Source organism: Vulpes vulpes, unplaced genomic scaffold (genome assembly GCF_048418805.1).
Source record: "Vulpes vulpes isolate BD-2025 unplaced genomic scaffold, VulVul3 u000000899, whole genome shotgun sequence".
Classification (NCBI taxonomy): Eukaryota; Metazoa; Chordata; class Mammalia; order Carnivora; family Canidae; genus Vulpes; species Vulpes vulpes.
The window spans coordinates 23,224-49,133 of record NW_027325780.1 but is presented as its reverse complement, the minus strand read 5'-3'; the positions used below and the strand labels follow the sequence as shown (position 1 = coordinate 49,133).

Below are 25,910 nucleotides of genomic sequence, written 5' to 3'. Positions count from 1 at the left end.
GACAAGAGAGTTATGCTTTGTACAAATAAAAGGTTGCTGAGTGTATGGTATGATTGACGGATGATAGGAAACTGCCTTACCATCTACTCAAAAATACCTCCTCTTAAAGTGACAAAGGATACACCCCACAATTAGAGATGTGTGGCATTGGCAAATGAAAGAAGAGACAGATTATTTCATATTAATATACAAGTGTCTGGTAACATCCTCACCCCAGGCTCTTAGCAAGGCAGAAGTCTAGAGGAGAAAGGAAGTGAAAGCAGATACAAGAGCAAGAGAAGCAGATTCTGAGGATCAAGTCACACACCCCATGGCAGTCTCATGGTATAACCTGAACATTTGTTAGAAATAACCCAGTGCCAGGTGGTGCTCCTCCAGGAATAATCAGATAAAGCCTGGTTCCTATCCTTAACTCAGTTGAGAAATAAGAATGGTAAATCAATTATTACAAATTAGGCTAGCTGAGGGTTGTAGGTTCCCATGGCAGGTATTATGTGATATGAAATTTGAAGATTGAAGAGGACGTAGCTAGATAGGAGGGGAAAATGTGGAGAGGGCAGACCAGCAAAGAAAACAGCATGTCATGTCTGCAAGTAGAGAAGTCCTGGCTGGGCCTGGAATGACATGTTCAAAGAAATATATATAGGGCGTCTGGGTGGCTCAGTTTGGTTTTGGCTCAGCTCATGATCTCTGGATTATGAGATCAAGCCCAATGTTGGGCTCCATACTTGAGATTCTTTCTCTCTCTCTCTCAATCTCTCTCTCTTTCTCTTTCTCTCCCCATCTCTTTCTCCCCCTGCTCATGCCCAAGCTCTCTCTCTCTGAAATAAGTAAATCTTAAAAGAAGAAGAAGAGGAAGAAGAGGGAGAAGAAGAAGGAGGAGAAGAAGGAGAAGAAGAAGGAGAAGAGAAGAAGAAGGAGGAGGAGAAGGAGGAGGAGGAGGAGGAGGAGGAGGAGGAGGAGGAGGAGGAGGAGGAGGAGGGAAATGCACATAATGGGGAAAGCTCAAGAGAACTCTGGGGTTGACAGTGCATGGAGTGGCCAGAGAGGCAGCTTCTAGATTTTGGAGAGTTTGTGCTTAGCTACAGAGTGTGTTTAGAAAGCCATTGGTATTAGGTAAGTATTTTAAACAGAGAAGTAATATCTGATGTGATATTTTAACAGATAATCATAATTACAAGGTGATGATGGATGAGAGGGAATGAAGACAAAAGGGAGGGCTGATTGTGAAGCTATTGTATTAATCCACAAAAGGATTGGTGTCTGATGCATTTGGAAAGAAGCAGATAGACCCGGGAGATTAAGGAGGTAGAATCTATAAGACTTGATGAGAGACAGGATGCGCAGTGAAGGAGAGAGATGACCCACATTTTGAGCTTAGGTGACTAGGTGGATAGTAGTACCACTTACTGATGAGTATGACTCATGACTCATGGGATGCCTGGGTCCTCAGCGGTTGAGTGTCTGCCTTTGGCTCAGGGTTTGATGCCTGGAACGGGATCAAGTCCCACACTGGGCTCCTGCAGAGAGCCTGCTTCTCCCTCTGCCTTTGTCTCTGCCTCTCTCTCTCTCTCTCTCTCTCTCTCTCATGAATCTATAAATTCTTAAAAAAAAACATGACTCATAAACATAAGACATTGCTTCTGTGTGGCTACTAAAAACTGGCAAAGGAAGGAGAAGCAGAATCTGTTGTGAAGGAAAATACTGCATAGCATTGTAGTGTAGTGCAAAGAGTTCTGGTGTAAGTTTATGGAACAAGTTCAAGTTAATGATCTCTCTTGTAAATATAAAATACCTTATTATTTGAATGAAGAAGGCCTTTAGATAGAAACGTGTCAGCTGAGGAAGGATACCTAGATGAGTAGCTCTAATTCTTTCTACTTCATGTTTTCTTCTTTGACTTTTCCTACTATCTCCATGATGGAGCCCAACAAATAGCTGCTCCCATTTTCATTCTGTCCTAGGAAAACCAGTACATCTTTCTTTGACTTAGCTCTGTACAGTTGAGGTAGACAGACATTTTTTAGAGATAGCTTTCCACATCATGTACAGAAATACCAAGTTGACCAGAGAAAAGTTAAAGTCTGAAATGTTTAGCTTCCCTTTCTGCCTCAGGTTGTTTTTCTATTATGTGGATTCTCAGTTCTTTAGTCTGTGTTGTTTCAGTGTTATTTTTGTTATTTCTCTGTGATCACATTCTAATTATAACTTATATTCCTGCTTCCCCAATCTTGAGTACAAAATGAGGTCACATTCCTTTTAACATTCAAAATAAACTTTAACCCTGTGGTCCATCCCAGGATCCTGTCATAAAATGTTTATTTCTTTTTCAACTTGCTCCCTTAAGGTAACTCCAAAGCCTCCACAATGTCTAATATATTATCTTATTACTGCTGAGTACAAATTACTACAAATTTGGCAGCTTAAAATAACACTTATTTAGTATGTCATAGTTAGTAGATCAGAAGTCTAGCATGGCATGGCTAGATTCTCAGGTTCTCACAAGGCTGAGATTAATTTGTCAGGCGACCTAGATTCCTGTCTAGATATTCTGGGGAAAAGGCCTCTCCCAAGCCCATTTTGATCACTGGAAGAATTCACGTCCTTCTAGTTATAGGACTGAAGTCCCTGTTGCCTCTCAAAGCCAGCAACAATGCATCAAATCCTTCTCATGCCTTGAATTACTCTGCCTTCCTCCGCTGTTTTTAAGGGCTCTTGTGGTTACTGTGTACCCACCTAGATAATCCAGGATTTTCTCATTTTAAGGTCAAACAATTTATAAACTAGGTTATATCTGCAAAGTCCCTTTCACCACAGAATGTAACATATTTGTAGATACAATGCCAATACAATGTCACATCTACCTATTTCCAAGAGGTGAGTCTTAGTTGCTATCTTTTGAAAGACACAAACTCACAAAATCATTTCCAATATGATATAACAAGTTATCCCTATCAAAAACCTAGGCACCTACCAGGTCAAGTGCCTTCCCTTTCTAGAGGGTTGTGATTTAAACACAAGAACATCGAGCCTCTCAAAATCGTATTCCTTGTAGTACCAAATGATCTTGTTTCCCAGACAAGCACTACCATCAAAACTTGATAATGCACCTGCCTACTAAAACTCCTGACCACCTAAGAAAGGCATTTTAATGACATAGGGCTAATATATCTCCATATTCTCACCTCCAGCTTCATGCTGGTCCATCACAGCTCCACACTGCCAAACCTTTTTCAGAATATTCACTTATAATATGACTATTGCATATCTCTTTTAGCTTACACAAACTCAGAGCTGTTTCACCTCAAAGCACACCTACCCAACCTGAGCCTGGAGGAGCGGTCAGTATCTCTTACAACATACCTACACCCAGTGTTTTCTTCCCAATTTCCCTACCTGATCTCTAGGAGCCTAGATTCTCTCTTCCAATATGCTAGCCTGGCTTTTAATGAAAGCCTTTACTTGGCACATGGTTATGAGTAAAAAAATATAATTCCCAAAGTTTTTCTACAGATATGAAAGAAAAGTGTGGTAATTGCAACACAGATTTTGTGGCTATTCATAGAAAGATCAGTAAACTGAAAGAGCATCTTAATATTCATAATGTAAAAATGAATGATGAGCTTGCTGATGCAGTAGGTCTGAATATTTTCATATTCACAAAATTTGAGTTGCCAAGACATTCCAGGATAGAAAGAATACGACAGATCAAAGAATGTTTGTATTTTTAATATGTTTGTTATTTTTAGAGAACAGAATTTTAATCTTATAATTCAATAGAAACAGCAAAGATTACTTATCTACATAATCTCCTTAGCTTAAGATAAATACATGCTAGCCCTTAAGAGGAAAGTTACTAATAATAATCACCATGTTAGGCCTTTTCTCATTCCTTGCTTGCATTTGACAATGAGGATCTCCCCATTACTTTTTCATATCTTCTATTCCTCTTGGTTCTTGTGGCGCTGTCCTTGTCCTACCTCCTCCTACATTTGTATGCAATTCTCTGTCCTCCTCTCCCTGAGATGAAACAACTCTTTCTTTATGACTACTTTTTTTTTTTTTTACCATAAAGGGACAATTTGGCTCAAAAAGTCTCTATTTGGAATTTATTCCTTGCCTTCCTCCTTCTGGTTTGCTCCCAAGGAAGAATTTTTACTACTTTCATGGGATATAAGACTATTGCCCTAGCCTAAGAAACCTGACACAGAGGACTAGTTAGCAGACAAAAAATGAAATAATCAGCTTAAAATCATAGATTGAATGCTGATTTTGCTGCATAATATCTAGAATATTCTGCTAATTTTCTTTTCTATAAAGTGATAATTTAATAATAATACCAGCATATACATACATATATAACCTGTCTATCTCACATGATTGTTTTGGAGGTTAAAAAATAGTATAAAGGTGAAAGTTCTTTGTAAGTGATAAACCATTACATCAATGTAAAACAGCATTAGCAGCAGTTGTTTCGATAATATCAGGAAGAGAATGAAAGCAAGGAAGGGCTCTCTGTGATTGCCCACCCCATCCCTGCACCATCCATTCAAGTCTCTGCTTTGAGAAAGCACTGCTTCTTCAATCTCTTTACTACAAATGGCCACATAGCCCAATTGCTATAGGACTAGCTAGCAGCATTCTTGCTTGACCTTGAGGTTTTCTTTCTAGGATTTGCAACTGAGAGGTGCTCCAAAATGTTTCTAATAATTCCTCTGATTGAAAAATCAGAAAGTGCTTTGGGTAAGTCATAAATTTATTTTCATAGCCCTATTGTGGAAGAAATATGGTAATGCGTTTATCTGTTACTATCACCCACACCTTTCTCACTACCTGGGGGCTGGAAATTCTAGATGCCCCACCAGAGGGCTGGGGTCCCCAGTGAGGAGGCCAGAGAACAGTTTAAGAGTATGGAAACAGGCATGACATCCTCAGAACTTCTTCCTGTAAGAAGGATCCCTCTGTACAAGAAGCTCTTTGGTGGGGACCTAAGAAATCTTCCCCATTGGGCTATATTATTCTCTACCCTTGAGAAACTATTACAATTAGTCAAGTATCGTAGGTGTTATATTCCATTCACCATTCCCTCAGTGCTTTCTACAACCAGTCCATCCACTTGAGAGCGCACTTCTGGTTCAGAGCCCCATGGTGAGTGAGCATGCCACACAGGTGCTAATTTGCCTTCTGGCACAAATGAAAATTGAAGGAGTCATGGCCTGCCCTCAATGAGCTCCCCCTTTTATCCCTGTGCCTTAAAATAATAGGAGAGCCAGCCTTACTAGCTCTCCTTGCTTCCTTCACTGAGCACACTCTGTCCCCAGAAGGAAGGCACATACAAAGTTTCTGCATTTAGTAGGAGACCATTAAGAATCATATTTCATATTTAATTTTCAACCCACAGCAACTTACCTTCTGTCTTACCTCTCAGGGTATGACTGAAAATTCTTTGTGATGGTGAGCGCTGTTATAAGTACATGTTTCAGTTCCTATCGAATCTGCTTTTTACTCTCCTTTCCACCTACAATGCTTGGCCCTATTGCTTTCCATTAGGAAAATCTCACTAGAAATATATTTGACCGAGTCATATATTCTTTTTTGACCCCTACAGCTGCAAAAGACCTCACATAAATTTCTACTGCATCATTTTTCATATGGTACTATAATCTTTTGTTCACAGTTCTGATTTCCCATAGACTCTGAGTTCCTTGAAGATAAGAACTGTTTTCCTGGGGTGTGTGTGTGTGTGTGTGTGTGTGTGTGTGTGTGTGTGTTATAGTTAAACACTCAGGGCTATTCCTGGCACAAAACAGTTGCTCCAAATTCTGTTAAATTGAACTGAATGACCACTTAGACTATCAGTCAGTCATCAGGGCTTTTAACGGCCTCAATTATTTTAATACTTACAAGTGTGTTGTTCAACAGTTATCTATATTTTCCTAACTGGCATAAGCATTTATTAAATAGCTGATTGAATTTAGAGATACAATATGTCAGGTTTGATCTGGCTGGTAGTGAAATGAAATAGAGAGGCCAGGCAAAGGTGGGTAGAGGCAAGCTTTTAATGGAAGCGCTCTTGGGTGAGGTTCTGCGGCCCGCGAGGGCAAGGGAGTGAGAAGGGGAAGTCGTGCGTGGGGATAATACAGGCAGGCTTTGATAGGGAAGGGTAGGGTGGTGCGGGTATAGGGTGATAGCTGCTTAGGTCTACTATTTATGGTACGGGGTTAGGTAAGGTTTGGTTTTGGTTCCCTGCATAGGCCCTATTTTCCCCATGATGACATGCCCTTGGGCATCTGCTAGTGGCAGGAAAATCCCAAGGCGAGGGTGACAAGATGGAGGGACCACGGCCACTCTGTTGGTGCCTGCCAATGCCCCTTGATCCTGCGTGCCCAACACGGTACAGGTGATGAATGTGTGGTAATGAATATATGGTAACTTATGGCAACACTAAACTTTAGATTCCATATTCTTACCAACCAAAATCATTGATCAAACATTTATTTTTCATGGAATCTGGTAGTTCAGAAAATTAGTTTTTGTAGAATGTTATGCTACTTTGATATTATTTGAAAAATAAATATTTGTTGGTTTTTTTCGTTTGTTTGTTTTTTTACCTTTTTTTGAATTGAAGTTCAATTTGCCAACATATAGTATAACACCCAGCGCTCATCCCCATTACACTCAGAACGGACACCCAGTGCCCGTCATCCAGTCATCACCCCATCCCCCCGCCCACCTCCCCTTCCACTACCCCTTGTTCGTTTCCCAGAGTCAGGAGTCTCTCATGTTTTGTCACCCTCTCTGATTTTTCCCCACTCAGTTTCCCTCCTTTCCCTTATAATCCCTTTCACTATGCCTTAAACTCTCCATGTGAGTGAAACTCTATGATAATTGTCCTTCTCCGATTGACTTACTTCACTCAGCATAATACCCTCCAGTTCCATCCACGTTGAAGCAAATGGTGCGTCCTTTCTGATGGCTGAGTAATATTCCATTGTATAGATAGACCACATCTTTATTCATTCATCTTTTGATGGACACCAAGGCTCCTTCCAGATTGACTATTGTGGACATTGCTGCTATGAACATTGGAGCACAGGTGTCCTGGTGTTTCATTGCATTTGTATCTTTGGGGTAAATACCCAGTAGTGCAATTGCTGGGTCATAGGGCAGTTCTATTTTTAACTCTTTGGGGAACCTCCACACAGTTTTCCAGAGTGGCTGCACTAGTTCACATTCCCACCAACAGTGGAAGAGGGTTCCCTTTTCTCCACATCCTCTCCAACATTTGTTATTTCCTGTCCTGTTAATTTTCCCCATTCTCGCTGGTGTGAGGTGGTATCTCATTGTGGTTTTGATTTGTATTTCCCTGATGGCAAGGGATGCGGAGCATTTTCTCATGTGCTTGTTGGCCATATGTATGTCTTCTGTGGTTAAATTTCTTTTTGTCTTCTGCCCATTTCATGATTGGATTGTTGGTTTCTTGGGTGTTGAGTTTCATAAGTTCTTTATAGATCTTTGATACCAGCCCTTTATCTGATATGTCATTTGCAAATATCTTCTCCCATTCTGTATGTTGAATGTTTATTATTTTAGATTAAATTTTATGTTTCTATGCCACAATTGCTATTTCATATAATTTTTCCACAGCAATAACATTTTTTAAAAATATTTTATTTATTTATTCATGAGAGACACAGAGAGGCAGAGACACACAGGCAAAGAGAGAAACAGGCTCCATTCAGGGAACCTGATGCAGGACTCAATCCCAGGATTCCGGGATTACTCCCTGAACCAAAGGCAAATGCTCAACCACTGAGCCACCCAGGTGTCCCAATGATAACATTTTTTTAAAAAAGAGCAACCATAAGAAAATATGCTTTAGCATTGTTTAAACATCTTTATCATGTCTTTGGCAAATCTATGTCAAAACTTTGGAGACATTTTACATAAACACTGGATAAATCAACTCTAAAATGTTTAGATTTTTAGTTGTGTCGACCACACACTTGGTTTGTCCAGCATCATCTGAGCTTACTCTTGTTGTCTTGGCAAAATTAGTAGCAATCTCTATCTTTTCTGAGAAGGTTATAGTTTGGACAGTAGAATTATAAGGTCATCTTACTTACAGGATGTCTACACTGAGATTAAAGAAAAGGAGACAATAATGTTTAACATCTAAATGTCTCTGTGATTTATATGAAACCTCCTGTTTTTTTTTTCATTTTTCAATAAAATCTTAACAAAACTAGTTTTGTATGGTTTTAATCTTATTTCTATTTTCATAAATTTCCTTTAAACATGAGTATTTCTCTATACAACAAATTATATTTTATAAATGTACCTTCTTTCTTTTTATCTCAAAGGGAATGTGCTTTAATTTTATAACCATATGTAAGTCTTAAGTACTGTGAAAGCCTACTAGTCCAACTGTATAAAACCCAAAAAGATTTCATTATTAATGGAGTTTAAAACAAAACTCCTTCCTAATTATTATAAATTGTTGATTGTATTCATGGGGAAAATCCCTGAGATGATAATAGCTTCAATTCTAGTGATGTGTTCTCTGTGATATCAACTCTCATGTTTATGTGGTAGTGATTTTATCTCTATTCTTTACATACTGCTATGCTTTACATATGGTGACTGCACAATCGTTATGTTTATTCTATATTCAACCCTAAGGCCTTAGCTTGCCTTTAAATGTATTATTATGTTCATCTTTCAAATCTTCAATAACATTGTCCATTTTGTGCTTTCATAATTTCCATAAGTATGCCCCTTCCATTACATTTGAAGGAAAGTAGTGAGCAAAACCAGGCCAAACAAGGTATCATGGACAATGGCTTTGAAATTTACTCCCCCTGGTGGTCCAAAGCTCTGTTGCCCTGTGATGTCATGAGAATATTTTCTCTGGCATCAACCGGTACCATGTAAAATAAATGACAGGTAATTGTCTCCAAAAACATACACAAATTTCCCTTATCACTTAATGAGCAGACTTTCCACAGATTTCATTTTATTATTACAATTTATTTGTATAAGTTGCATATAAATACACTCATACCTATACACTAAAATGCCCAATCCTCAGGATTTTTGTCATAGAAAGTAAATGGAAAATTGTTCTTTCATTCCAAAAGCTTAAATCATTGTACCTAAATTACCTCATAAGTTCTTCTATCTGTTATAAATAGGAAAGTTTAAACTTTCCTATAAGTATTTTCAAGTTGTGAACACTGAGACATAAATCAAAATAATGTATAAGAGCTCATTGAATCAAAAGAGACTTTTATACTGGAATATTAGCATTGTAAAGAGACTTTGAAATTTATAGTTCACCTTCTGAACTTCAAATCAGAGAAAAGTTAAATCATTTTAATAATAATAATAATAATAGTAGTAGAGATGGATATATATGTATCAATTCTTTAATCAATAAACATTTATTGAGTGTCACTTACTGATATAGAGAGCACAGCAAGAATAAATAAGTTTGGAAGGTGGGAAAGGAAAATTTATATTTTGATATATCGAGATTTAGGAGTCTATCATTTATCCCAGTAAGTACAATTAAGCAGGTGGTGTGGATTATTAATTCAGGTGAGAAAACTGAGATGGAGCAGGAAATGAGGTAAATTAGCATGGAGAAGATGTGTTTAATTATAATGTCTAGCAGAAAGATGTGACAGCCTGAAGAAAATCTGAATTTGGGGAAGTTTTTTAATCTCTTTCTCTTCCCTTTCTCTTTCTTATTCCACTTCTTTCTATTATTTTCTTCCTTAATCTTTCTTTCTACTCTTTCTTTTTCTTTCCTTCCTTCCCTCCTTCCTTCCATTTTTCCTTCTTTCCTTTCCCCCTGCTTCCCTCTTTCTTTCTTTTTCTTTTCTCTCTTTTCTTTTCTCTTTTCTTCTCTTCTATTTTCTTTTCTTTTCTTTTTTTTCTTTCTTTTTCTTGTTTAATTGGGATCACTGGCATGTTTGTTGGTCCTGGGGAAGATTTCATAGTGAGATGAATTTGATATCAGAAAAAATTAGATAATTATTTGAGTAACAAAAGAGACAATAAGGGGTGGAATTTCAAACATACATGGGTATGATCTTTTCTTGGAAAGGAAGAGGGACAACTATTCTTGTGAGTTGAATGGAAGAAGGTAGGGGACATAGTCAATATAGACAAATTTGCTACTGATAGAACAGGATATTTATCCTGTTTTATTTATTTCTATTTTACTGTCCTTTATTTTCCTAATAAAGTAAGAGGTAAAGTCATCTGAGACTCTGGAGGAATAGGAGGTATGAACAATATAATGAATGGTAAAGAATATAACTAGAGAAATGTAAAAAATTTCTCTGCAGTGTCTAAAATCCAACAGAGGTTACAGATTTGGAACTTAGAATTACATCAGTGGCATACTTGTTTCAACAAGAGTTGTCAGAAGACCATATGGAGGAACAGAGAAGAAAAACATTTGAATCAACTTTGAACTGGTATTTTTCAATATAAATAGGGTCAGTTGAGCAATAAAGTTGTGACAACTGGCAAGTATCTTGTGAATCATGGGTAAATAAAGAAGTAAGGAAATAAGTCATTGTAAATTAAGATTAAAAGGATGAGCCAAGTAATTCAAGGCCTTAATGAAGTAAGACAGTAGTATAGATGAACTAACAAAAAATACTAATAGACAATAAGAATTCAATAAGAGTTATGAGTTATGATAATATCTAGAGTGTAGATCTGGATATAGGTGGCTTAAAGGGAGTAGAATTAAATTTAAGATATACCTTAATTCATTTTTCATTGATAAGAACTTTGTCTCTTAAAAGTAATCAAGAAATAACACATAAAGACCATTTGGATTAGTGACATTAGCAAGGTAGTAGAGTAAGAATCTGTGGACTCTCTTTCCCCTTGCAAATAGAGATTCAGCAACAATTCTCAGATTTCCTTTGCGAGAAATCCAGAAAGTAATTAAAATGCTCCTGCACCTCAGACAAATGTAAAACCAGCTTGACCAAACCCAGTAGAGAGGTTTGGACACCCTCTTGCTGTAATTCTCACTCCTGACATAGCACCTTATGACCAAAAAGAAACTCCTAGTTTTCACCAAGGGAGGAAGGAGTTGGTTAGTGTATCCAGACTCCCAACTTTTCTGATGGGGCTCCCTAGAAGACTGGTTCCTATCTTCCCAGTCTTTGAGCTCTGATGGGACCAGCATGGTCTATCTACCTTGGGAAGAATGGAGACAGTGACTTGGGCTGGGAGACACGATATATTCTGCTCTCTCTCATTACAGGGAAGTAGACAAAACCCACAGCTGCTTGTTTCTTTCTGGGGAAGAAAATGTTAGAAGAGGCCTCTAGAAATTCCAGCCAGGCTGATTAGTGGAGGTCTTCTTCTGTATGAGGCCAGTCCATGAACATTTGGAGAGGTGCCAGCTTTGTCTAATATATGGACATCAATGGAGAGAGTCAAGGAAAATCAGGAATCAAGCAAAGATATTCAAAGAAGAACAAAATAAATCTCCAGCAAAAGACCCTAAAGAAATGGAGTAATATGATTTACCTTACAGATAATTCAAAATAATTGTCATAAAGATGCTCACTGAGGTCAAGAGAACCAATACATGAACAAAGTGAGAAATTCAACAAAAGGATAGAAAATATTAAAAAGTACAAAACAGAAACCATGGAGCTAAAGAACATAATAATTGAACTAAAAAAAAATCAACAGAGGTTTTCACCATTACACTAGATCAAACAGAAGAAAGGATCAGTGAACTCAAGGACAGTTAAGTCAGAGGAGCAAAAAGAAAACAGAATAAAAAATAATGAAGAAAGCTTAATGGACTAATGGATATCATACATTATAGAATTCCCAGAAGAAGAGAGAGATAAAAGATCAGAAAATTTATTCAAACAATGGCTGAAGACTTTCCAAATCTGAGGAAGAAAATGGACATCCAGATCCAAAAGGCTGAAAGAATACCAATTACATAAATCCAAATAAATCCATATTAAGACATGTTATAATTAGATTGTCAAAAGTCAAAGACAGATAATTTTGAAAGAAACAAGAGAAAAGTGACTTGTCATATCCAAGGCACTTTCCATATAAAACAGCACATTTTCAGCAATAATCCTGCAGGCCAGAAGGGAGTGGGATGATATATTCACAGTGGTGGGGGAAAAAAAAGAGGTAGCTAGTAAACCATACCCAGCAAAACTGTCATTCAAAAATTAAGGGCAGATGAAGATTTTTCACGCAGAGAAAATCTGAGAGTTTGTCACCACTAGATCTGTCTTACAAGAAATGCTAAAAGCTGACGTGAAGGGATGCTAAACAGAAATATGATAGTGTAAGAAAGTATGAAACTCATTGATAAAGATAAATATATAAACAAATACAGAATAGTATATTGCTGTCATGGTAGTGGATAAATAACTCATATTCTACTACAAAAGTTCAAAGATAAAATAAAGTAAAAATAACAGTAAAAGATATACATTATGAATAGATGTAAACTATTACAACAATAATATAAAGTGCATGAGGGGGAGAGGTTAAAGTATAAATTTTATGTATATGATTGAACTTAAGCTTGAAATTTGACTATCAGCTTAAAATTGACTATTGCAACTGTAAGATATTCTATGTGAACCCCAAGATAACTACAAAATAATACTTAGAGAAGATAAGCAAAAGAAAAAAGTATTCAAACTACGTCCTTTTAAAAAATCAACAAAACACAAAGGAAGACAGCAAGAGAGGAAAAGACAAAGGACCCCAAGACTAACAGAAAACAATAAAGTGACAAGAATAACTTTTTCCTATTGATAATTACTTTAAGTGTTAATGGGTTAAACTCCCCAATAGAAAGGTATAGAGTGGCTGAATGAATCTAAAAATAAAAACCAAGAAAACAAAAAACTACCTGCAGGCTAAAAGAATCTATTCACAGATGTGGAAATTACCTAAATGTATATGGACAGATCAATGTATAGAGAAAATGTGATATATGCATACAACAGAATATTCATTCACCCTTAAAAAAGAAATTCTGCAATATGTGACAACGTGGGTAAACCTTGAGGACATTATGCAAAGTGAAATAAGCCAGTCACAGAAAGACAAATACTCTATAATTACTCTTATGTGAGGTATCTAAACAGTCAAATTAATAGAATTACAGAGTGGAATGGTAGTTGCCTGGGACTGAGGGAATGAGGAATTGAGGAGTTAATAATACACAGGCATAAAATTTCAGCTGAGCAAGATGAACAAGCTACAGAGATCTGCTGTATGATATTATACCTGTAGTCATTGTAGCTATAGCTAATGTATTATACACTTAAAAAATTATTGAAAGGGTAAATCTCCTGTTAAGCATTCTTACCACAATAAAATATTTTTTAAAGAGCACTTGTTTTAGCTTCTGTAGTCTGGGTTTAAGACTGTATTCTAGTATTAACTAAATATGTTAACTTAAAAAATGTAATTATCTTCTCTTGGCTTCAGATTTTCATCTATATAATAGGAGTAGCCATAAATAATATGTAGGGCTCTTACTATAATCAAATTATCCTATATGGATAAAGGAATACCATAGTGCTGTTGCTTATTAGATACATCTGCTCAGATGACTTTTTATGACATATTTTTTATATCTCTTGCCTCTTTAGGATTTTGTTTTCTCTACTTTTCCCTCTTCATACCATAAAAAACACACTCAAAAATATTCCATCTTAAGGAAGGGGGTGGTACCTTAATTTTTTATTTCTCTAGTATGATCCTAGTTATCTTGTTTGCTTCACAACCAAATTCTTAAAGACATTATTTTTATTCTGTAATCTGTTCTCATTATCCCTTAAATTCTCTACAATCTAAATTTTGCTCCCACCACTTCACTGTAACTGCTCTTCCTGTAATATCTTTTTGAGTACAAGTTTTGATGGACTCTCATACCTCATATAATTTAAGAAGCATTGGCACTCTCATCTTTCTTAAAGTGCTCTCTCATCATATATTATCCTCTCTTCAGTCTTTCAACAAAATAACTTTTTCCAGATTTTTTTTGATGCTTCAGATGACTGTTTTTAATTGTCCTTTGCTGATTCCTCTTCCTTCCTTGTAAGACTGATGTTCCCAGATTTCATTGTTATCTCTATGTTCTTCTCCTTTGCCCATCTCAGCCACCTCTTTGAATCATTACCACCATTGCTTCCAAATCTGTTACTTCATCTTAGAAAACTCTGTAAAGTTCAGAATCTCATTTTATTATCTATTGATTCAGTTAATGTGTATTCAGCATCTACCATGCGTCAGGTATGGGCTGAGAGGAGATTTTGGAAAAGGGCAGTGAAAGCACAAACTAAGATCTTTGCTTTCATTTTCTTGGATGTTTCACAGGAATTTCAAGTTCAACATCTCCAAAACTGAACCTCCCTTCTCCCCTCAACTCCTTCTTTCTCTTGTATTTTATATCCTGGTAAATAATTCTAACCACTAAGGAATTCAAACCAGAAATCTGAGAGTAATCCTGTGCTCTCATTTTGTTGACATCCCCTTCACAACATCAAATCCACTTTTTAGTATCTTTTAAATCCAGTTCTTCATTTTTATATATAAGTACACTTTAGGATCACCTGGGCTCTGCATGTATAAAATTTGATCATTTTGTACCTACTTCATGGGGTTGGTGATAGGATTAAATGAGATAATATATTCACTAGGCTTAATACAATATTCAGCACATGGTAATTATTTATTAAATGTCAGTTGTCCTTATTAAATACTAATAATTATCAGCCCTTAGGATTGACATGGAAATTTACCTGTTTCCCATCCTTGCCTAGAAGAACAAAAGTATTGACAATATAAATTGCTCATCAAAAGTACCTTGTGCTATACACATTAACTTTTTTTATATAAAGAGTTTATACATATATACATGTATACAGTCTGCCTGAACTTTAATAAAGCTTTTAACTTGAGATCTGAGTAACAAGACGGGAATGTGTGATGTAAATCATTCCACTGTAAGCACAGCTATAACTCAAGCATTTTATTGGAATTATCTATATCTATATATCTCAGAAATAATTATTTAGGGAGACAAATAAAAGGTTTAGAACCACACCTATCTCCTCTATTCCAACTTAGCAATCTTTTAACTGAACAGCCAGTAAGATGGAGGTCAAATTATCTTCTTTATTATGGAATTTGAGAATATAGTTTGGGTGCACAGTCAGATTGGCTACTAATACTTTCACTACTGAATTGAATTTATCACCACTGCTATAGGCTATTACCTTACCATTACCCTACTGAGGGCTGAGCCTACTATGATAAACTGTACTTTGGAAGGCTAGCTAATGTAAGGACCAAAGAACCATGAATTCTCAGCTCCTTTCCTCTATTCACCAATCATAGAGCCATTCCTGCTCTCTTGGGGAGGACAGACTAAAGAGACAAAGCTGGTTAGAAAACCACTTTTCCTAACTGAGAAAGCGCCTCAGAAAGGGAAGATATTCCTGTCTTAGCCATAGGATAATAGTAGGAAAAGAGAGAAAATAGTTCTCATTAATATGCCCCCAATGGTGTAAATATATGGTCAATGTAGTGAGTTCTTCCTAAGTATTGAAAAACTTGAAGGTAAACATTACGTTTTCAGATAATAGCACAAAAATTGATGCCCCAGAAAACACTATAATTCAAAGTGGGCTTAATCAATGAAATCTACTCTTTAAAAATGAATAAGGAATAATAAAAGGCAAAGCAACCCAGAAATAGGATAATACTAGGCATATTAGAAACATGTTAATATGTGAAGATATTAAGATAATATTAAGAATGTGCTAATAGGAATAAGATATGTGAAATTAATATAATTTTTACAACTCATATTGCAGTATTATATTAATTTTTGACAAGTAGGTATAAAACAAGACATGGAAAAAATAGGAAGTATCCATAGATCAAGCAAAAAAAAAAAAAGATAAAATGAAAGCAATGTTGAACAGTAGAAAGAAAGAACACACGTGTGCTTTGAAACACACAAATCTGGGTTGAAATATTAGTCCTATAACATATTAGTTGCAGGGCCTTATCAATGCCAGTTGACCTCCCCTAGTCTCCTTGCCTGGTTTGTGAAATGGGGGCAACTTCATATGGGTGTAGTGCTAGAATACGTCACATCATGCTGGCCTATGGTAACCTCTCACATTCACATAATTTCCTCAATCCCTGGGAAACATATTATTGGAAAATAAAGCCTGAAATGAATGATTAATTTGTTTTGAATGAAAAGAGGTGACTTAGCTTGCCTTCCAGTAAACAGTCTCTTAATACCCTGAATACTCTTAAGACCCTGAAGAATCTAAGTTGGAAGAAATACTTCAAATTGCATCACTTCTCTTCTTGACTTCCTGGGGAATATAATACTGGACTAATTCCTAGTTCCTAGAGTGTTCAAACCAGGAAATTATGCAACATTGTCATAAATGTGTATTTAAATAATTTGAGAATGATTAAATCTAATCTTTTCTGCAAGAATTTTAATCACACAGGTGTCTTACATTGTTATATAGACTATGATCCAGTTCATCTATCTTGAAACTAAACTGCCCCAAATATTTTCTGAAATGTATTTGTCAATTTTTGTTATTATATAATATTACATGTTACCTATATTAATGCATACTAATTTTTAATTAGTATTTATTTTTCTAGCTTTTACAACTGGGACAGTCATATTGCTGTTTGTAATTCAACTCCCAATTATCAAGTGATTGCTGATAATCCAGAAGGCTTACTTTTCAAATACAAAAGAGACAGAAAAATTCTCAATGTGGACCCAAAGGTAAGACTGCTCTTACATTTATATATCCCCCTGAATTTTATTGTATTTCTACAACTATTATTAAAACTATTATTAAAATCTATTAAATATTTGACATTCTTAAGTATTTAAATCTAGAAATAAAGGACTATGTTGAAATATAAGACATGCATTATTCTTAAAGAAACTCCAAACCTAATCAATTATCAGAAATCAATAAGGAAGAGTTTGAGGGGAATTTAAGTAGAACTCACAAGTGAAAATGCTTCTTCAAGCCTACTAGCAAAATTAGATTCAGGAAGTGGGCAATGCATTTGTGGGTTCTGATCCTGTAGATGTCCAGTACGTTTTGCTCTAAGTGGGAAGATGAATCATTTACAGAAGGGACACTCTCACCTCACAATTGTTCTCCGAATTCTAACATCCCTTTTTATATGTGACTAACATTGAAATACACCCTTAGTGTATTTTTAAGTGCTAACTTAGAAATTATATTTTATTTAAATATTTTAAAGACATGTCCCATGATATTTTGAATTTGTTCAAGGACAAATTTTTACATCTTACATATTTTAAAAAACTATGTTTGCATCATGACTTTTAATCATGACTTGTCATGTGTTTGGGGGTGAAGGTTAAAGGTTAAAACTTTACTTAAAGTCATATGTACTTGAGTTGCTTAGGTATTTTTTTAACTTTTGGAAGTCATGTTACTCATATGACAGCATCAGTCTAAAATACAAATTTAAAAAATATTCCTTCATAAGAAAGAAATAAGAATTGTATGATATAACGGGGATAGAAAAACAAAACAAAACAAAACAAAAATAACGGAGATAGAGGCAAAGACAGACCAAAGGAAAATGACCAAAGATTTTCCAAATCTTTTTAGAAATTTAAAATAAAAAAATGATTTTTGTTTCATATCCATTTAGTACAGTTTATCGCCCCCCAAAAAACGCTGAAAACTACATGCTCAAAAAACGAATAAATGAAATTCTGTAGTAAGAAATGAATTGTTGGAATGCCTGGGTGACTCAGTGATTGAGCATCTGCCTTTGGCTCAGAGCATGATCCTGGGGTCCTGGGATCGAGTCCCACATTGGGCTCCCTGCATGGAGCCTGCTTCTCCCTCGGCCTATGTCTCTGCCTCTCTCTCTGTGTCTTTCATGAACAAATAAATAAAATCTTTAAAAAAAAAAAAAAAAAGGATTGTTGTCTACAATCAGATACAATTCCAAATATCAGAAACTCTAACACAGTGACTTAACAGAATTGAAGCTTCTTTCTCTCCCATGTATGACTCTAGATTGTCAATCTTTCAGTGGCATCTCCACAGTCATTTAGGCCAAAGTGGCCTTCGTTCTCATGGCCCAAAACAGATCTCCAGCCAAAACAACCACATTTCAGACAGAACCCATGGAGGGATTTCAGAGGCTGCAAAGGACAGCCCCTTCAGTGACTTTTAAAGAAGTTTCCCAAAAGCTACCACACAAAGGTTTACTTATATTCCAAAGCAAGAGCTTAGTCACATGGCTGTGTCTATCTACTATCTACATGGAAGGCTGGGAAATGTAATCCTTATTCATCTGGTCATGCATTTAGCTGAAATCAGAAGTTCTAGGAAAGAGAGAAAAGAGATTTGGGTAGACAACCAACAATTTCTGACACAACGTTATCTCCTTCAAAAGAACACTACTCTTGGGGCACATGGGTGGCTCAGTAGGAGGAGCATACATACAGCTCTTGATCTTGAGATCATGAGTTCAAGCCCCATGTTAGGTTGTAGAGATTACTTAGATAATTTTTTTTTAAAGAACACTATTCTTTTTTTGGTCTCAAGTTTCTCATTGGTAAAATGAAGGACTGAATCTGAAAATCATTGGGGCTGTAATTATCATGGATTTATGAAAACTGGCACACCTTCTCTCTAGTTGTACCTCTTTCCTTCTCACAAATGGGTGTCAAAATTGAGGCAAAGTACTGGAAACCTAATAAATCACATTCACAGAGACTTTTACTCTTAAAGGGCTAAAGATAAGACACAGGCAGAGGGAGAAGCAGGCTCCATGCAGGAAGCCTGACATGGGACTCGATCCCAGGTCTCCAGGATCAGCCCTGGGCTGAAGGCGGCGCTAAACCGCTGAGCCACCCAGGCTGCCCAAGATATAAAATTATTAATGGCTTCATTAAGATGTGTGAAATAAATTTTTGAATTAAATATTAATGATATCACACTTAAACTACTTTAGGGCTCTATTTTAACACACTTAAACTACTTTAGGGCTCTATTTTAACTGAAGGCATATACATACTTCAAGAATGTATGTCATGAATTACAGCTTTTATAGTCTTTATGGAATCATTATTGAATACAAACTGTTACTTGAACATAGTTTAAATAACTAAAACACTGAAATCCTAAATAATCAAACATGCGATTCAAAGATTTAGTCAGCAATACATAAATTTTAACATTTTCTTCTTTGGGGGAGGGAGGTTTTCATTATAATTCCATTATAATTCAAAAGATTCATGATGAGTCTGAAAGAAAGGTATTTCCAAATCCTGGAGAAAGAATAAGAGTTTAGTTAATTAGTGATGAGAGGAAAGAATTATTAAAAGAATTAATTATAGACAAATCATTGGGTGGGACACTTGATAACATTTAGATACTTTATTTATTTATTTATTTAATCTTTCTTTTTTAAATATTTTTATTTATTTATGATAGTCACACACACAGAGAGAGAGAGAGAGGCAGAGACACAGGCAGAGGGAGAAGCAGGCTCCATGCACGGGGAGCCCCGACGTGGGATTCGATCCCGGGTTCCAGGATCGCGCCCTGGGCCGAAGGCAGGCGCCACACCGCTGCGCCACACCGCTGCGCCACCCAGGGATCCCTAATCTTTCTTTTATTTTTACATTTTTTGAAGATAAGAACTTATAGCTTACCTACTAGAAAATAATCCTGGTTTCAGCATTAATAAACACAATTCTAGGGAATCCCTGGGTGGCGCAGCGGTTTGGCGCCTGCCTTTGGCCCAGGGCGCGATCCTGGAGACCCGGGATCGAATCCCACGTCGGGCTCCCGGTGCATGGAGCCTGCTTCTCCCTCTACCTGTGTCTCTGCCTCTCTCTCTCTCTGTGACTATCATAAATAAAAATTTTAAAAAAATAAAAAATAAATAAACACAATTCTATGCCTTACCTTACAATTAACTGGCTTCCTGGCCTTTCGAAATTCACTTAACTTCTCAGGGTTTTCACATTCACAAATGGAAGATGTGGGTGCTTTTGTTTCCTGATCTCTAGGGTCCTTTTACAGCCCTAATTCTCAGAGATTCTGACTCAACTGGTCCCAGGCATACATTTTTTCACAAGCAGCCAGTGTGATTCTGCTATAGATTATGAACCACAATTTGAGAAAAGCTTCTGCCTGAAAAGACTACAATCTCAAGAGATCTGGCACTCTGTTTTCAAACATTTGACTTCAAATAATATATAATACATATATTTTAATTTTCATGGACTAGGTATGAAATTAGTGTGTATAACTCCTACATAATTCTACATACCTTCTTCTAAGAGCCGTGATCCTTTTATTTTTTTTTTTTCCGTGATCCTTTTATATTTCAGGTACCTCATATAGCATCTCTTACAGACCTACAGAAAAATAAAATATAGGCTGTCAAGTTTTTAAAATTACAAATGCACAATAAGAATTGCATTTTTATACTTAATGTTTTCATTAATAATTTTATTTGAAATTCTTCCTAAAATGAACACCATAACTTATAAGACTATAATGTGCTCTAAAATACTGTAAGAACAACCCAACTAAACTCTCCTTTTCCTTTTCTTCAAGTAATCTCTTTGAAATATTTTACACTTGAAATTTTAAAAGGTCAAGATAAACAAAAGGTGGAAACTATGATAAACAGGATGTCTTTCCTTTGTACAACACAGATGTAGACTCATTAATTCTGAAAAGTGGTCCCCATGAAACATAGTTGTTTGTGAATGGTAAGAGTGGAAAAAAAAATTGTGCAGGTCTTAGAAAGAGTAATATGAGTTCATTGGTTAAGAGATTCCAAATGCAATAAGAGTTTGGTTGCATTGAAAATAGGACCACTGGCTTTCACTTCCCTGCAGCTGTAAAACATCTGGAACAAATAAAGCTAGTTTCTATTTTTGAGTGAAGAATGCTTGTCTGAATGATTCACACCCACCAAAATGTTTCCAGTGTATTATCTTTAGAAGGATTGAGTGGAAGAACTTTGCGATCACTCCCTACATTATATGAACAAATGAAAAAATAGGCATTTTTATTTTGCTTTTAAGAAGCATTGACCATGGGAGAGTTTCAAGTCTTAGAATAATATAGGTGGTCTAAAACCTTTGTGACCTAATCAGAGAGACAGATTGTATAGAACAGTTAAAAACTGGAAAGATCTTCCTTAATGGCACCAGCTTTTCTCCCCTCCCTTCTTCCATTCACTAAATGAGAGAGGTGAGCTCATCACCTGGAAGAATGCCTGTTTAATAGACACTTAATAAGTATTCATGGAATAAAGAATTGATCTCCTCCAAACACACAAAAATAATACTACACTAATTAAAAGTTGAGAAGCAGATTATGTCACTGATACTTGACATAGCAGTGATAGCCGGAATGGGAATAGACCTCGTTCTATATCGATCCAAATAAGTCAGGAGAAAAATTGTGGGAATTTATCAATGGAAACAGCCAGTGTAGCCATAATTTTAAGTTTTTAAATGTTATGCAGAAATCTTAATTTTGGTATGTGCTTTCAAGTCTTGTACAAATCCAGGAATATATAATTTAAACCATTGCAAATTAAGACTTTTGAATTAGAATATGTTTTTGAGGGGCACCTGGGTGGCACGGTCAGTTGAACATCTGCCTCTTGGTTTCTGCTTAGATCATGATCTCTAAGTCATGAATTTCAGGTTTGGGGATGGAGTCCTGCATGGGGCTCCTTGCTCAGCATAGAGTCAACTTGAGATTCTTGCTACCTATACCCCTCCTACTCATGCTCTTTCTCTCTAAAATAAATAAATAAATATTTTTTTAAAACGTTTTTGATTTTTTAGTAAATTGACTCAAACATGCTTAATGACTTACTCAAAGTCATATAGTTCATTATTAGTAGAGTCTAGCAATGGAGCTTAAATATAAATATTATGAGACACCACAAAAGATCTAAAAATGAGCAAGAGTTCAACCTTTCCCTTTATTAAGTTTATAATAGGGTATATATAAGAAATATAACTGCAGTATAAAGCAGAGAATGATATGCTACCAAAAAGAGAGAGAGAGAGAGAGAGAGAGAGAGAGAGAAATGCCTTGGAAATTCAGTGGAAAAAAGAGATGATTTTTGATCTAGGGTAGGAGCCAGTGGAGAGGGGATGGTGAGAGGACAGCATTGGATAGTTAGGTGATAATGGAGGAGGTAATCTTTTAACTGACCTTGAAAAATGATTAGGAGTTAAACTCATAGAGATGGAGAAGCAGGCAATACCAGGAACGACCCCTGTTAGCAAAGATAAGGTTGACGGGGATAAACCAAAGGAAAGCCTAAGTAGTTCAATCTGGCTGATGTATTGGCTTGGAGAAGGAGTGCTATGGGAATTAAGCATGGAATGGTCATGAAAAGGCTTCAGTGCAGGACTGTTAAGGATTTTGGACTAAACTTAGTAGGAAATGGGGATACACCAAAGCTTCTATGCATGGAAATAACAAGATGAAAGTTATGTTGGTCTTGGTTTATGTTTTGGGTTTTTTTTAAGATTTTATTTACTTATTTATTTATCTGGGAGGTGGATAGAGAATGCACATGTGAGCAGGGTTTGGGGGTGGAGGCAGGGCAGAAGGAGAGAGAGAATCCCAAGACTGAGACTCTGGGCTGGGCACGGAGCCCCACATGGGGTTCTATCTCATGCCTCTGAGATCATGACCTGAACTGAAATAAAAAGTCAGATGCTCAACTGACTGAGCCACCTAGGCCCCCAAAAGTTATGTTTTAAGGGGATTAGAGGGACTAAATTAGGACAAAGTAGGGAGGACAAACAAGAGAAGATGCTAGCATAACTATTATCCAGGTAAAGACCAAAAGGACTAGAACTAGAGGTCCTGCGGTAGTTAGCAAGTTTCTGAGTTGATGTTTTTACTATTGCTACTACCTGATCATTCAGGCAAAGGCAGAACTTAGAGAATGCACATCTATCTGGAAAAAATAATTGAGAGGTCTCATTTTACCCCAACCTTCAGGAATGAAAGAAATAATATGAACTAGTGTTGGATGAGTATAGCAAAAAAAGGTGCACTGAATGAACATCAGTAAGTCTATTGCCTCTTCAATCTTCCATCCTCCTTTTCCTCATCTGATGTTTACTGAGTAACTAATAGGCACTGTGAGGTATAAAAATGAATTCTAAAAGTGGGCTTCTTGCTCTTAAAAGGTTTACTAGTTAATTGAAGGGTGGGTGAAAATATAATATGCACAGAAATGGCAAGCTATCAAGTGAGCTGAAAGGACCGAGGAAGATCTAAAGAATTGAGAGGAGATACAATTTACTCTGGACATTCGAAATCAGTTAATGAAAGAGATAACAACTGAACTGGATATTGAGGCATGGGTATGGTGAGGACATGAGGATTGGGGTAGAAGTATTCTGGTAGGCGGGAACCTCACATACATAGATGAGGAAGCACCAAGTGTGAGCCTGCATGGAAAGGGAGAGGACCCCTTTTGGTTAGAAAGGAATTGTGAGCATGGGCCAGCTGTCAGAATCACCCAGGAAGCTTTAGAATATATTTTGGCTATCCTCATCCCCAAAGATTCTAATTTAATTGGTCCAGGTGGAAGGCCTGAGCATCTGCACTTTTCAGAAGCCTCTGTAACCATGGTTGAGATCAAGGTGTATGAAGGAGAGGAATAGTAGAGAAATTCAGAGAGAAAATGAAACTCCAAGTGTGGAAGCCAAATCCAGTAGGCTTTTTGCCATTCTACACAGTTCAATGAGAATCTGTACCATTTGTATCATGACTTAGAATCAGAATTTCTGAGTACAAAAATGGTTAAGCTGTTTTGAAAGGAGGTGAAGTTATTGTTCTGTTGGCTGAACTTCATTAGTGTGTAAAAGAAAATCAGTGTGAAAAATATGAAATTCCATAGGACAGAGTCTTATTGTTACTTTGTTTAAAGTCTAATAAAGTCCACTTGAATATAGTCACTTGATAAATGGCTGATAATAAACAAGCAAACATGTTAAAAGATCTTAAAGATGCATGTTTTTTTGGGAATCCCTGGGTGGCTCAGGGGTTTAGCGCCTGCCTTTGGCCCACAACGTGTTCCTGGAGACCTGGGATCGAGTCCCACATTGGGCTCCCTACATGGGGCCTGCTTCTCCCTCTGCCTGTGTCTCTGTCTCTGTGTGTGTGTGTCTTTCATGAATAAATAAATACAATCTTTAAAAAAATGTGTGGTTTTTATTAGATGTAGGAAATTGGTGAAACAAAATGACCTATTATAGAATAAATCTTTCTGGATCCATCCTGAGTGTCACAGAACCTGGAAGGCACATCAATGCAGACTGTGCATAAACTTAGCAGAACGTATTTCTTTTCTTTTATACATCAGTAATCCTCACTGTACAACAGGGCACCTCTAATTCAGACTTGTCCTTTTGAAGATCACAATTGTTCAAACAGAAAAATGTGCTTCTTCGGAATGCAAACTGTTATAGAACTTTTCATTGGTGTCCAACCCACAGTGGCTTGAGTAGAAGTGATTTTTGTCAATTCATATCATATTTTACCTTCCTCTCTCCTCACACTGGCCAATCAGAGCCCTAAACTCCACCCCAAGTGATTCAAACTGAACTGGTCTGTGGTGAGACCCAGGAATCTGTATTTTATAAATGTATCCCTAGGTGATCCTAAAGATTATCTGGATTCGATATCCATTGTTTTGTTATTAATAAATTAGTAATAGTTTATTAGCTGTTGGTTTCATCTTATACCTTACATATGTCCATAAAGTAATCCAACTCCACTCCTCTAAAACAGGTTTTAATTCAACATTCTTAATTGTAAGTAGTCTAAATTATAGATTCCTGAGACTGTACAGACTAGAAAGTACAGACTGTATACCAAAGACTTCTGGATAACCTCCGCAGTAACATAACTAACCACATTAGTGCCTCCAGGAGCAAATTGCTGCTATTTTTCCACACGTGGATCATTACAGATTGAGGTGATGGTAACCATTCTTGCTATCATGGTCTCATTAAGAATCACATTATCAGTTAGGTTTGTCCAGAAACTCAAATGAAACAATATATGCTACAGAAACTCATAAAGCAAAGATTGAAACATGTGGCCGGAAACTTTTCTGGTCACTTTACCATTGTATCTCCAGTACTAGCATATGGTAGATGCTCAGTAAACACCTGTGGAATGAATAAATTGAATATTAAATATTTGCTAAAGAAATGAGTAGTAGAGCCAAAAATAATCCTGGAAACTTTTGAGGTTAACTTTAAAATATTTTGGGATCTTATGCACTAGAAACATATGTAGAGCTAATGCTATTTTTATCTGAAAATTACCAGAGTAATTGACTCTGGTGCTTTTCCCTCCTTAGTAGAGGAATTAAACCTGGAGGTTCTTTGCTGAACTTTGGAGTGTTGATGTTGAATAGTATCAGGGCAATGATGAAATATTAGGTCCATGAGTGAAAGAGAAAAATATTTTTATTATTTTTAAAAATAAATATATAGCATCATTGTATATTATGCAGTTACAAAAAAAAAAGACATTCTACTTTCTCGTTCTATGAGCAAAAGAATAGGTGAACAAAGTTTAGAATTAAAAATAACCTCCACTGTTGGCAAATCGAACTTAAATAAAAAAAAAATAAAAATATTCCACCAACAAAAACATAATTTTTGTTTCTTTGATTTAGAGGAAGATTCTAGTGGTATTTTATCATAGCTCCTCCCTGTTTTGTTACTCCCAAACAAACCCCACCCTTTGCTACTATTA

General features: G+C 36.3%; 1 protein-coding gene across 1 annotated transcript in view; it reads left to right on the top strand.

Annotated features, from left to right (window-relative positions):
• CFAP299 (cilia and flagella associated protein 299) overlaps positions 1–25,910 on the top strand; it is a 354,762-nt gene that overhangs the window by 317,499 nt on the left and 11,353 nt on the right. Inside the window, exon 3 of the mRNA XM_072745542.1 lies at positions 16,729–16,858. Within this exon, the coding sequence (XP_072601643.1) occupies positions 16,729–16,858 (130 nt within the window). The remainder of the gene's footprint in view (positions 1–16,728; positions 16,859–25,910) is intronic.